The sequence below is a fragment of the Lathamus discolor genome, chromosome 6 (assembly GCF_037157495.1).
Source record: "Lathamus discolor isolate bLatDis1 chromosome 6, bLatDis1.hap1, whole genome shotgun sequence".
NCBI lineage: Eukaryota > Metazoa > Chordata > Aves > Psittaciformes > Psittacidae > Lathamus > Lathamus discolor.
In genome coordinates this window covers 19,017,930-19,031,908 of record NC_088889.1, presented here as the reverse complement: position 1 = coordinate 19,031,908, position 13,979 = coordinate 19,017,930, and the positions used below count along the sequence as shown (strand labels likewise).

General features: G+C 47.2%; 1 protein-coding gene across 1 annotated transcript in view; it reads left to right on the top strand.

Moving 5' to 3' along the window:
* Positions 1 to 13,979, top strand: part of RTN1 (reticulon 1) — a 124,845-nt gene that overhangs the window by 68,844 nt on the left and 42,022 nt on the right. The window contains exons 2-3 of the mRNA XM_065685522.1: positions 513 to 1,250; positions 5,573 to 6,349. Of these exons, the coding sequence (XP_065541594.1) occupies positions 513 to 1,250; positions 5,573 to 6,349 (1,515 nt within the window). The remainder of the gene's footprint in view (positions 1 to 512; positions 1,251 to 5,572; positions 6,350 to 13,979) is intronic.

Here is a 13,979-nt window from a genome sequence, read left to right as displayed (position 1 = left end):
AGCATATTTATTTTCTTGAAAGTTTCCTTAGGTTGAAACTCTTCCACTTCTCTGCATTAAAAGCAAACAAAAAACCCCCAAACCAACCCCTTTTAGCTCTAGATTTGGGTTGTATTGGACATTAGATTTTTTTTTTTGTTTTTGTTTTTTTTTTTTTTTTAAGCATATTTGATGGGGAGCTCCTGAGTTGGATTGTGAGGGAGGTTGTGGGATTGCCACTGGAGATTTTTATACACAGGCTGGATAAATACTGGCCAGGAACTCTTAGCAGCTATCAGCATTGTTATAGCTATTTTAAGATACAACAGCAGCTGGAAGCCTTGTCTGACAGGTGTGCCACTATTGCCCAAAGGTATAGTATGAGACAGTCCCAAAGAGCTTGCAAGCAAAGCTAAGCTCGGTGCACAAACTGAATCTAAAATCAGCAGGGAGTGAGTACAGCTTTGCAGAAAGATTGATGCATGCAGGCACTTGTCTCTTCACTGTGCATTGTTTTTCTGTCTTTGCTTTAGGTGTCACAGGCTCCTCACACCTCTTTGACTATGGCTCCACTGCCAACGGGGGCGACAGCTCCTTCTACACCTCTCTGATTTCGGATGTCCACTACACCACCCCACGGGACTCCACCTATTACATGGGCGTTTATCAGCAGGAAAACAGCCCCATTCCCTGCTCGGGCAGCACAGAGGGGTTTAACGCACTGGGGCATCCTGTTCAAGATGTGACTGGGTTTGAGTCTCGTGGTTTGTTTAGCTCAGATTCGGGAATAGAGATGACCCCTGCAGAGTCTACTGAAGTTGATAAAACCTTAGCAGATCCGATGAAAGTAGAAGCTTATAAATACATGGACATAAGTAGATCAGAAGAAATAAAGTACCAAGAAAAACATGAGCCTGACTCAGAAGATGAGAGCCCAGACCTTATCGATAAGTACCAGGGAATATCCACCAGATCCAGCCACACTGCTGAACCTCAGCGACCAGCTTCAGAGAGCATGAAGGAAGCCAAAGAGCAAGATCAGCTTGAAGACAGAAGGTCTGGAGATCAGCACAGTGCCTCTGACATTACAGCCCCCATCAAGATCACGCTCACCAAGACAGAAAGTGCTGGGGAAGCTGTCAGCAAAGAGTCAAGCCCAGCTCAGCCAGAGGCCGGCCTGAAGCCAAGCCACGAGCTGGTACCAACAGTGACAGTGTCGGAGCCGGAAGATGACAGCCCGGGGTCTGTCACTCCACCATCTTCTGGCACAGGTAATGCTGGTGCACGGCACTGGTTATTTTTGTATTCAGAGAGTGGTTGCAATTGTAGCCCTGCATGCTGGAGAATTAATATGGGTTTGTGGGGTGAGTCCAAGTGGGTGTGAGCAGACATTAATGGGTATCCATATCTGGAGGCTTTTCTGCTCTGCTCAAGCATCAGTTACATTGCCAAACTGAAGCAGAGTGCAAAGTGTGCTGCACATCACTAACACACTGCTCAGGGTGGGCTGCCCTTTCTCTTTGAGAAGAGAGGAAGACAGGGCTGGGGATCTACAGAAGTAAGTTGAAGAGAGCTTTTCAGGAGCACGGCTGGGGGCAGATACAGGCTTGATGAACCTGGTCCCCAAGGGGAATTCTCCTTAAGAGGAAGTTGTGAGCTGGTGTGTGTCATTACAGATATCGTCAGCCAGGCAACAGTTTGGGCTGGATCATGGTGATTTTGGAGTCACCATGGCTGGCCATGCTCCCCAAAGGAAATGAGGTATGTGGGATCAGGGCACTGCAAACGTCTGGGTTCATATTTTAAATATTAATGGCTGTTTTAACACCTCTTTGCTCTTGCAGAGTATAAGGTTAAATTGTTAAAAGTAAGTGCTGTTTTCAAGTGAAAGCACTGCTTTTAAAAAGTGCTGAGGGAAATGCTGTCACCTGATTTACAAAGAGGACTGGAGGATCAAAGGGCCAGCCTTTTTTAAAGGCTTCTGATTTCTGTTGGGGTGACATTAAAATCCCATGTTTATACATTTCCTTATTGCCTGATTACTGCAGTGGTACTTAATACCTATTCCTCATTTTCCCTCTTGCACACTGCTAAAATACAAAAGCCGTGTAGTGTTTTAAAAAGGAGTAAAGTTCTGTGACAGGAAAAAGAATTTTCAAGCTTAAAACTAAATTTCAGTGTCCTGGAATCCTAACCCTTTGTCAAGGAACATCTGACAATGAACATCCCCAAGCTGAAATTTCCATTGCTTTGATTGCATCTAGAAGCATTTAAAAATCAACTGGAATTTCCTTAAAATTCCAGGTTGGGATTTCCACCCACACTAATACCTCCCCTTAGAGAAATACCTAGCTCCTACCCAAAACTGAGTATGCATTTGTACACTTTCGCACACAAAGAGACAGATTTCGCTGCAGCTGTGAGTTTATCCTGCCTGCATCAGCCAGAAACTTTAGATTATAAATAGACTTTAGAATCCCATTTTTCTTCTTCTATCTGACTGGGTGACATCACGTGCTACTTCAGAGATGTGCCATTTTTTTATCGATTTACACTTTTCGCACTACAAGGGAATTAAGAACTTCAGGCACTAATTGTTATTTATTCAGTCTTCGGTGACTGTTCAAGGCTGCCTTTGTGACACTTGATAACCGTATTCCATCAAAGTAGCTGAACTGTGCGTGGCTGAGCCTCACAGCTGCTGCCTGACTGGGAGGCACTGGAGTGGCTGGCATTATTGCCAGCACAGAAATGTACCTGTCCATGGGAAAAGCTGATCCCCAGCACTGCCCGAGCAGCCCTGGGGGGGCGTCCCACTGCCTTGCAACTGGGTGCTGGAAAGCCAGAATCACTACTGATCCTATTGTGTTAAGGAAAGAAGCAGGCAGTTTCTTTTAGGGGCTGGCTCCTGCAGAGTGTTTTCTCTGGATTTCCCCCCTTTCCTGCAGCCAGGGACATGCAGCACCAGACTCCGTGCTCGTAAGTGAGGAAGAAATGTAAAACCTGACTGGGTAGAAACCCACTGTTTCTACTCAGTGACCCAGCAAAGCTGTTGCTCCTAGGTACCCCTTAAGTATTCTGGCAAAGCCCCTCGTTCCCCTCTGCTTGGATCAGGGCTTTTTAAAAAGGTTTACTTTTAATTACTGGCCATCATCTTTCTGGGGAAGGAAGACGTGGTCTGTTTATGCACTGTGCTGGTGCTGGAAGGAGGTGGGTATTTACATGCTTTCCTGTGCCAGTGGTAGATGTGACACCCGGCTGCTGGCCACAGAGGACTTTATTTGCAAGGTAAATGCCATGGCTGAGAGTTACAACCTGCCAGCGAGGGCAGGAGCGGGGTGAAGCCGAGGGACGGTGCGTTGCTGCGCTACAAGCGCTGGCAGTCACATACATGCCTGCTTGGATGCCGGCCGAATTAAGTCATTGCTCAGGGAGAAAATGCTCACACATGGGAATGCAGGAGAGTGGCGCAGCTCACGCAGGCTTCCTGCAGCCGGAGGAAAAGGGTGCGCAGGCTCCTGCTCGGCACAGCCAGTGCAATAGAAACTTACCAGCGTCCATGCAGTCGTGTCAGAACAGTCCCAGACACCTTCATCCTGACTCGGGCCATACCATGGGTTGCAGAAGGACTTTCTCATGTGAGAAGGATGTGTTACAAGAGAGATGTTTTGTTGGAGGAGCTGCAGACATGGCAACAATACGTGCTCAAAATTACCAATGATGTGTACTGCAGACGCTCAAACCAGAACTGCTTGAAGGGATATGGGGAGGTTGTCTTTCTTGCCCATTTCCCAGCAGATCATGGCTTGGGTGCTATAATTAAAATCTCTCCCTTTATCTGATTCATCTTGGGGAAAGCATATGACCAGGAAGAAATCATGCTATTGCCATGAGAAATTAAGTCGGGAAATACCCAGAAATAGTGTTCTTTTATCCTGCATCAGGTCTGATAAAATCTCTTTCCCATCCCCTGTTGCAAAGGAGCTTCCGGAGGTGGTCAGTGTTGCTGAGTGGGCTTGGGGAGGACTGATGCCAGTGGCTGCACCTGAAGCGGAGTTGTGCTGAAGGCAAATACCACTGGGAACAGGCACAGGTCAGCTCAGGGATCCCACCTGCAACTGAGGGGGTGGAAAACTTACCCCTGATGGCATCTGCAGACATGTAGATACAGGCTGTGTGCCGCATGGGTCTCTTCACCAGGGTCAGCAAAAGGAAACCTTTCTGGGGGTCTACCTTTCTGATGGCTTTCTTGAGCCTCCACCACCTGCAATGCCACTTAGTGACCTCTGTCACATTAATAATGATATAAAATTAGTGAATGAGCACTTCGCTCAGAGGACAAATTTCCATGTGTGCTTGATGGCTGTTTCAACAGCACTGGGGAATTCAGCCCTTCTTCCCCTCAACAGGGAATGGCAGAGATCTCTGGGTCAGTGATGTGGAAGGTGGAAAGCAGGAGGCAGTGGCAGCCAGGTGCTGGCTGGAGATAGGGTGTGCACTGCTGCTGTGGTGACCCTTGGCACAGACGGGCTGAGGCCGCCTGGCTTGGCCTTGCTGCTGATGCTCCAGGGGCATCTGTGCTGGCTAGTGCTCTGTGAATGATCAAGGGAAACCATTACCCATGCACTAACATAGGACAGTGGCTCGTTCTGTCTCCATTGCCTCATGTTGTGAATGTTTTATGTGCAATTTTACTTAATTCGTTATTTCATTACAAAATCCTACATAGTAAAGTGGTATACAGGCAGAACAGGCAGAAATTCTGGTGCTGGGTTCACTTCCAGTAGGGGATGTGGTCTCCTTGCTAATCCTGGGTGAAAGCCTTTTCAATGGTTCATTTTTACTCTCTATCTTCTTCCAGTGTGAGCCAGGAAATGCAGAGGAATTTTTTTGTTTCAAATTTTGAGTGACAAGTTGGTCAGTTATTATTTTGGTTAACATAGTTCTCAATGTTATAAAGAATTAAGGTAAAAATAGGAGTTTCAGTCTTGGACCTAACTGAGATAAAATCAAACAGAAAATTTACCACCTGCTCCTCTGAAAAAATCTGAGCAAAAATCTGACCTGAAACTTTCCATGCCTGGAAGTTAAAGTTTGACAAAACTACTGCACATAGCTCGTTAAGACCAGTGGTATCACATAGCTTGTTATGACCAGCGGTATCAGGAACCCACTAGCCCTGTTGTGTGTATTTGTCCACGGAACAGACCTGTATCTGTTGGTGGCAGTCAGACAGTGGCATGTGTGGCCTGAGCCTGTGTTCCTCATGGTGGGTGGTTTTCCTGGTGAAAACCATACTGCTGAGCCACTGGCCAAGCACTGAGCAGCACTGCCTTGTGCTCCAGCTGTTTCCTCAGTAAATGATACTAATGATACCTCTTTTGTAACAAGTAGTGCATGGGAAATGCTCTGTAAGGACAAGCTGTTATTACTGTTAGTCATCCCAGATGGGGAGACTTTCTGCCTGTGTTACCAGCCCTGCCAGAGGGATCTGTGCTGGCATGAAATCTATTGTGTTTGTTGCCTAAACAGCCAGAAGATCTCATTCTTAACACTTTTTTTCCTTTTCTTCCTCTTCCTTTCTGGGTGGCAGAACCATCCGGCTCAGAGTCGCAGGGCAAAGGCAGTCTGTCGGAGGATGAACTCATCAGTGCCATCAAGGAAGCAAAAAGCTTTTCCTTTGAGACTCCAGAGGTGCAGCAGTCGCCAGCCCTTTCCACTGAGAAGAGAGACCAGCGGGTGAAACCTGGGCGCCCTACTGCCTCCTCACCACTGGATAATGAAGCCAGCAGCGCTGAATCAGGGGACTCTGAGATCGAGCTGGTCTCCGAGGACCCACTGGCTGCTGAGGAGGTGCTGCACTCCAACTACATGACCTTCAGCCATATTGGAGGGCCCCCTCCATCACCTGCCTCTCCCTCCATCCAGTACAGCATCCTACGGGAGGAGCGGGAGGCCGAGCTCGACAGCGAGCTCATCATTGAGTCCTGTGATGCCTCATCGGCCTCTGAAGAGAGCCCAAAGAGGGAGCAGGACTCCCCTGTGATGAAGCCTATGGACATTATCAAGGAAGAGAACAGTTCGCGCACTGATGCCTCAGACTATGAAGCAAGTAAAACGACAGAGAGCAGGATGAACAGGGAAAACCTGGCAGAGTCCACATCCTATCTGAAATGCTCCTTTGTTGCACCAAAAGTAAGTGCTGAAGCCCCAGCCTCAGCCATCAGCACTGAGGAGCTGAAGGGAAGAATAATCCTGAAGAAACCCATTGAAGAAACTGTTGTTAACCAAAGTAAAGTGTCTTCCAAGGACTCTGGAAAGAGAAGTCTCTTGGCTTCACCCCTACTGCCGTTTTTAAATAAGCAGAAAGGTAAATCCAGATGTTTATGCTGTTCTTTGCAGTGTTGATGAGAAGTGGGAGGAGGGAGCAGTGGCTGTTCCTTGCAGGGCAGATGTCAGTAGTGCAGAGCAGGAGGAGCTGCTGTCACTAGACAACCTCAGCTCAAAGCTGGGCACGCCTGTGACAATGCACATATGATCACACCTTCCCATCATCATCTTTTTCGCCTTCCCCTTTTATTGTTTGGGGGAAACAATAAAAGATACCAGCAACAATAATTTTTAGGCTTAAACATATAGATACTGGATCAAGCAGGAACCCCAGCAGTGTAAGGCTGATTTGTGTATCAGGCATCTGGAGGACAAAGAGCAACAAGTTACTGTTTCCTTTGAAATACCTGCCTTGCCTCAGGAAAAGGGTGCAACCAGGGAGGTGGTCCTGTCCCTCCCGGAAATGTAAGGATAATGTCTTTGAAGATAAGACAAAAAAGAGAGATTTGTAGGAGAGGGGTTGAGTTTGGTGGGTCTGGGTGTTTCTGAAGCTGGTGCAGCTTAAATGAATCTCTCACAGTGGCTGACACCATCCATCCTGAATAATGAGGAGTTTGTATACATGTCCAGGCTAGTGCAGGGTAGCGAGTGTCTTGGGCATGCTCATCCCAGCTCTGTGTGCCTTGTGGGGGCATCCTGTGTGCCCCTCTGAAAGCCCCTTCCCTAATCCAGCTCTGGGAGAGGGAAGGCAGGACACTTCCCAGGTACACTCAAAGCCAGTGTAGAGCCAGCCAGGTCTGGGCTTGCTGTGTCAGGCACTGAGGTCTGCCTGGACCCACCAAACCAGTAGAGGCACTACCAGCTTTTGGTTTGAACTAGACCCTGAGGACCAAAGGGTAGCACACGGTCACTGCACACTGACACTGCCAGTGTCCCTGCAGCCTGTTATCAGCTTAGTTCAAAAAGCACACAAGAGGAAAAGGCATTTTATTCTTTGCAAGATGCAGCTCTAATAGCCAGGACCTCTGTGTGCCTCTGGCTTTGTAGGCTGCCGTGAGAGAGAGGGAGGGACAGTGGGGCTGCCCCACGCCTGCCCCGCTCCTGCTCTGCCGTCTCCCCAGGCTGGGCTGGGAGGCAGCGGCTGTCCACAGCTCTAGTGTCAGATGTTGTTTTGCAATTCAGAGAGCTGCTGCTTCCTTGAACAGCTGGCTAGAAGTGGAGGGGGGGAGAACCCCAGCCCGGCTGCCTAGAGTGCATCTTTCTCTGTCCGCATTTGTGTATTTGACCACATGATGGCCTGGAGATGTGGCAGACATGTTTAAGTGGCACACTTTTACAACTGATTTATCTAGTGCTGTGAACCCAAGCATGTAAATCTAGTAAAGAAACAGCCTGATCTTGCACAATGTGCTGGGGACTGCAAGATCTGTAGGGCAATATAAGATGTTAATACTGATATTCTTAGTGGTAATTACATTACTAGGCTGAATAAGAAACATGATTAATGCTTATGTTTTCCTGACAGATTCTCAGAAATCACAATGTCATGCTGCCCATCGCTTAGATTGCTCATAATTAGAATGAGTTCCAGCCATCTACTTCTCCTTTCCCAAATTCCCCTTTTTGGGACTGGGACTGGCCCAGGCCCTGCCCAGACCCTAGAAGCTGATTGCAGGGCTGATTGAACTTGCCTTACACACCCTTCCTGCAGTGTCTAGCATGGGGGCTCTGCAGCCATGTTGTATTCTGTGTGTTGTTCTGGGCAGACAAGTAATAATTTGGTCTTGGACTTGGTGAAAGAAGTTGGAGAATATCACACAGGCACCTAGTTGCCTTCCCTCAATTTTGACATTTTCAGTGCTTCTTGATTGCATTCAGATATTTTTGCCTATTGTTTGTGTCTCATTTAATTTCTATTGCTACTTTCTGTTACTAGACTGATGCTAACAGAGCCTTGTTCTCATATGGTGGTCAGAGAAAATCCCTGCATGCATAAGCAGACTTTTTCTCTGTTGCAATGTGTCCATATTTCCTATCTGCATCCCCATAGAATAGTAGTGGCAGGCACTTTTCCTCCAGGACAGACACAAGACAGCTAATTGTGGTCTGTCGAAGACTAATTCAATATGTGCTTTTCTCCCTCAAGACACTCTAGTGCCCACGGCAAGGAAAACAAAACCAAGCCTCTCAAGAAGTTTATTGCTAAATCTTATGTAACATTTTAAAGCTGATTCCAAGGTACTGCAAAGTGGACACAGGATAAGGATATACGGTGGTAATGGGTTCTAGTTTACACTACCTTGCAGTCATGGGTATTTGCTGCATAGGTTGCCGTGTCTGAGCACTAGTTAAATTTTCACCTTGAAAGTATAGGGCTTTTCCTTCTGACCTAGGAAGGGAAAGCTTGTCCCTCACTCGGAGGTTCAATGTGAAACCCTTCAGCAGTCTTTCAGTTATCAAAGGTGAATTCAGGGATGTGTTAATGGGCTTGGTGGGATCAGACCATCTCCATGGGTCCTCCCAGCCTCCATCAGCCTGGAGCCACATTGGCTGGCAGAGCACATCCAAGGGGACAGGGACTTCATAGCATGAACTTGAGGTCTTGGTAGAGCTTTTCATCACAGTATCATGTGTGTCATATGCCAACTCAGATGCACCTGGCAGGCATTTGTCATGGGCCACACTCAGCCAAAGCAATGAGAATAGAGGGAGATGTGGCAGTGCCGCACAATGGAGGTGCAGCAGAACGATGTCACCCAAAGCAAGAACACTTTCATCATTCGTTAACTGAGAATTATCTTAATTATAGTTATCTGTCATTAAGAGAATAGCAACAAGGTGTGACTATGTACTTGTTAGAAGGTAGAAAACAGAAAAACCTTCATTGTTTCCTGTTAACTCCTTGTAACACATCACCTCCAAATTGCTGCACTACCACTGCACATCCTTGTTAAACTGAATGGTCCTAGTGAGGTTCATAGAGCACAGGTGGGCACTCACCCCATATGGCCATGGCAAGTCCCTCCTGACTTCAGGTCAGTGCTAGTCCAGCATTTCTGGAGATTCATAGGAAACTGATGGCTCAAGTGAAACTGTTTAACACCCTGGCTGTGTTTTTAACACTTACGCGTAAATCTGTGTTGGTTGGCCAGTGCATAGCCAGGTTTATTAACTTTAAAAAGTCAGCAGTCAGTTTCACATACAAGTGTTAACTATTTCCCAGCATGATGCTTTCATTCCACCAAGTAGTTTTTCACTCATATCCATGGCATTAAATATACTTTGCATGTCTCATCAGAAGAGTTTGCCCTGGGCTGGCAAAAAAAAACCTGATTTTGAGTGCACACTCCAGGAAATACATGGAGAAGCTGTACAAAGTGAATGTCCAGCACTGAACCTGACCCTGGAACAGTCTTGCTGGCTCTGTTACTGTCAGCCTGTGGCTTAATCCCTCAGAGACCTTTCGGGTGTGTCTTCTATGTGTGCTGAAAGCACATTCCCCTTAAACAGAAGGTAGATCACAACAAGGCATGTGTGGTTTGTGCAGTGATAGCTCAACGTCTCTGCTTAATGTCTGTTGCCATCCAGTGGCAATAACAAAAATGGGCAGCAACTTCCTACCTCCATTTTACTAGAGCTGCCTATCACAATTTGAAGGAGTGGAGCTATTCCCATGCTTTTAGCTGCTAAGCATGGTCATGCTTTTGTGCATGGTCAAAAAGATCTCGTTGCTTGTAGCAACACAGGCTTTGTTTTGGCCAGTTACACAGTTGCTATGACTCTGACTTCTGCAGAGGGGAAGGTAAAGCTGTACCAAGACATCTGCTGTTCGGTTGTTGCTGCTCCCACTTTACTCCTGGCATCTCCTCCCGGAGGTGGACAGAGCTGTTACACAACAGGGCTTAGAGCACATCTGGCTCTGCAGGAAAGGAGGTTTCAGCCACAGAGAAGGAAGACCAGATGCATTTGTGTTTTGTAGTAGCCAGAGCAAGGAGTGCAGATTTTTAGGCTTATTCTAAGAAAACCCTCTCTTGCAAGAGATTTTTCACAAACTTTGGGAGATAATTCAACTGGTTGGTGTGCCCTGCACAGGGCTGTGACATTGCATAGCCCTGGTGACGTCCAGGCTGTGCATGCAGGGAATCCCAGAAAAGACCTGCTGTCCTGGAAACATGTTTCCTTTAGCCAGAGGCGGTTTACGAGAAGCCTGGACCAAAGTGGGCTTGGAAGAAGCATTCTGTCTGTGAATGCTTTCCTGTCTTATCTTGCCATGCATGTCGGTCGCTCTCAGCCCAAGTGGCCTGTCTTACTGTATGCTGGTGTCCCACAGCCTGGGGACCTGGTCCTAGGCAGAGATTACCCCTATGCTGGGTCATCATGTCTCTCTTGAGTCTTGCCTTCAATGAGTATCTTAGGAGATTCCTTCTGCTTTATCCTTTTAATGAAACATGCAGCAGCTTGTTACGTTTCAGATCAGATGTCTGAGCTCAGATTAACAAGAAGGAAAAGGATGTGGACATTCATAGTAATGCTTACTTTCATTTTCTTTTCATTTCATATCAGAATATAGCAAAGGAGAAGGAAAAACCTGGCCTAGAGCTATGGGGTTCTGCTGTGACTCACATGCTAGATGGCACAACTGGCAGGACCTGGGTTCCAGACAGGGTTCCAGCACAGTCCTGCACTACCGTGCTATGAGGCGTCCTGATTTTTATGCCTTAAAAAAGGCTTTTTATAGCATTAATCTGGTTAGTGCCCTACAAGAGTGTGTCCTTACAACACACCCTTAAGGTTCATAGCCACCCATCTCTGTGTGGTGGCCAGGTGTCTCTCAGGTAGTATCATAAGCTGCAGTGAGGATCACTTCTGTTTTGGGGTGTTGTTGGCAAATGCCCTGAGTCAAACATGTTGTTTCCCCTTCTCCCTGGTGCCTCTCATGCCACATCCTATAGTGTTCAGGGCTTGTCCCACAGTGGACAAGCACAAAGCAGTGCGGGGTTTTCTCCTTTAATCTCCTAATGTGGTCCTTGCCCCCTGCTGTGCTTGGTCCCCCAGACAAACTGATTTTGCACAGTTTCTCAAGGAGGCGGTTTTGCGGCAAAGATCTAGGAGAGACCCAAAGTTATTTGGAACGAATTTTGTTCAACGAAACATCATCTGCATCGCGTTAGCACGTCCCTGCTGTCGGAGGAGTTGCTAGTGAGGCATTTTCCCGTGGGAAGGGGATGTTTGGAAGGGTGAGTTAGCAACCTGAGGCTCATTTCTCATCTGTGTGCTTTCACCAGACTGGCTCTGCAGTCATCGGTAAGTCAGGCCGCAGCTTAAGCATACGATAATGTTAGTTTAATATTTTAGTGCCATCTGCTGTAAGTGCCTCCACACTCCCGCCCATCTGTTTCATGTGCTTCAGTCTGGTTTTTATGGGGCTCCGGTAGCTTTGCATCCTTTGGAAAATCCCTGTTCATGAAAGGAGCAGGGAGAAGGATGTCCTGCCTGGGGCTAGAGTGGTTTCACCATGTGATGCTGCTGTAGGAGGAGTAGGGTAAAACCTGCCTGGAGAAGTAAATATGTGAATATAGGTCTGGCCTTGCCACAAATCTTAGATTGGTGAATCTCTCTGCGCTTGCCTCCCACATGGAATAGTTTAGGTGGAAAGGGACCTGTGGAGGTCCCTGATCCAACCCCTTACTCAAAGCAGTTAGGTCAGCTTGCTTAGGGTCTTGTTTACCTGTCCATCTGCATATGCTGAGAACAGCAAAGGCAGAGGTTTGAGGGTAGCTGAGACTTGGAGCCTGCACATCTGGGTTGGTCCTGTGACGCTGCCTCAGTGCCATGAGCTGGAGGCACACTGCAGAGCAGGATAAATTAGAGATACCACTCAATGTAGCTTCCTACAGTGTGGGCTGGCAGGAACTTTACAAGGTCCAGAGAGCCCATATACCTGGCCCAGAGCCAGGATTCCTTGACAGATGCTTGTGACTGATTTGGAAAGGCCTCTGTTGGCAGATCCTCTACCAGCTCCCAGGCATCTATCGAAAACAGTTGCTGTTTTTCCATCATTCTTTACTTTAGGCTAAACAGTTCTAGCCGCTTCAGTTTTACCTCTTTGGTCATGTTTTTGAGCTTTCTGAACTGTCTTGTTGTTCCCTTTGTTCTTTTCTACCATTGGTTGAATCCTTTTGAAGAGAACTGGAGAGAATGCTTGCATGGAGGCCATCCTCACATTGATGGTGGGTAACTTTCCTGCCCTACAGGGTAGGACTGGGCTTGTATAGCCCACGGCAGCAGCACAATGAGTTCCTTTGCTGCAGGAGGGATCTCTTCCATATTGCTTGGAAATGTCTATTCAGACTTCTGCAGCATAGGGTGCTGACCCATCTTTCCCTGCTTGGACTCATTTGACTCTTAATTTCCTGCATGATAACAGGGATGGAGCAATTTTTTGAAGGGTTGGGGAAGGCCAGTAGAAAAGATGGAGTTAACCATGATAATCTTGCCTATTTCCGAGAAATAGAGAAACTTGAATGACTTGCTGTTCAGATGGAATGCCACCTGAAGTGAGCTTGCTTGCTCAGTTAATGCCAAGCAGATGAACCTATGGCAGTGGGTGTTTTCCAAGAACCGTTAACAAGTATTGAGTGAAAGAGGTCCTGTGGGCATGACTTACAGCTTTTCCACAAATCTTCTGGACTCTTCCCCTGAACAAAATCGTTTCTTTTTCTCCTGGGATGTCTGATCCTACAGCCCACAGTGGTTCACAAATCTCTTACTCTGCTGTATACATGGCCCTTCCTCGATCTGTTCTCTTTAGGAACTTACAATGTGCAGTCTCAGTTTGAAACCATTGAAGTAGCTTAAGTATAGAGGGTCTTAGAGGAAGAAATGACACCTTCATTGCTAAACCCCATGCTAGGGACACACCTGGAGCACTGGCAATTAGTCTGTCGTCCAGGCCAGTCTTCTGCTTCCATGCTTCTACTTGACTTCCCTGATGTAAGGTCAGGGATGAATTTAAGACTAAGGCACTGGACAGGAGAAAATGCAGCAAAGGCATGATTCAGTCTGCTCTTGTCTCTCTGCTCTGATGCATGTTCTTCCTTGGCTTTGTAGTGTAGGAACCCAAAGTTATGGCAAAAGTGTTTGATTAGGTATTTATTGGCTAAATTGATCAAAAATGGTCAGTAAAGAGTAAGAAAGCAGTTCCAAGTGAAAGCATCTGGGGCATCTCGTGAGACCTCACCTGGAGTATTGTGTGCAGTTCTGGTGTCCTCAACATAAAAAGGACATGGAACTGCTGGAACAAGTCCAGAGGAGGGCCACGAGGATGATCAGGGGACTGGAGCACCTCCCGTATGAAGACAGGCTGAGAAAGTTGGGGCTGTTCAGCCTGGAGAAGAGAAGGCTGCGTGGAGACCTCATAGCAGCCTTCCAGTATCTGAAGGGGGCCTATAGGAATGCTGGGGAGGGACTCTTCATTAGGGACTGTAGTGACAGGACAAGGGGTAACGGGTTAAAACTTAAACAGGGGAAGTTTAGATTGGATTTAAGGAGGAAATTCTTTCCTGTGAGGGTGGTGAGGCACTGGAATGGGTTGCCCAGGGAGGTTGTGAATGCTCCATCCCTGGCAGTGTTCAAGGCCAGGTTGGAAGAAGCCTTGGGTGGGATGGTTT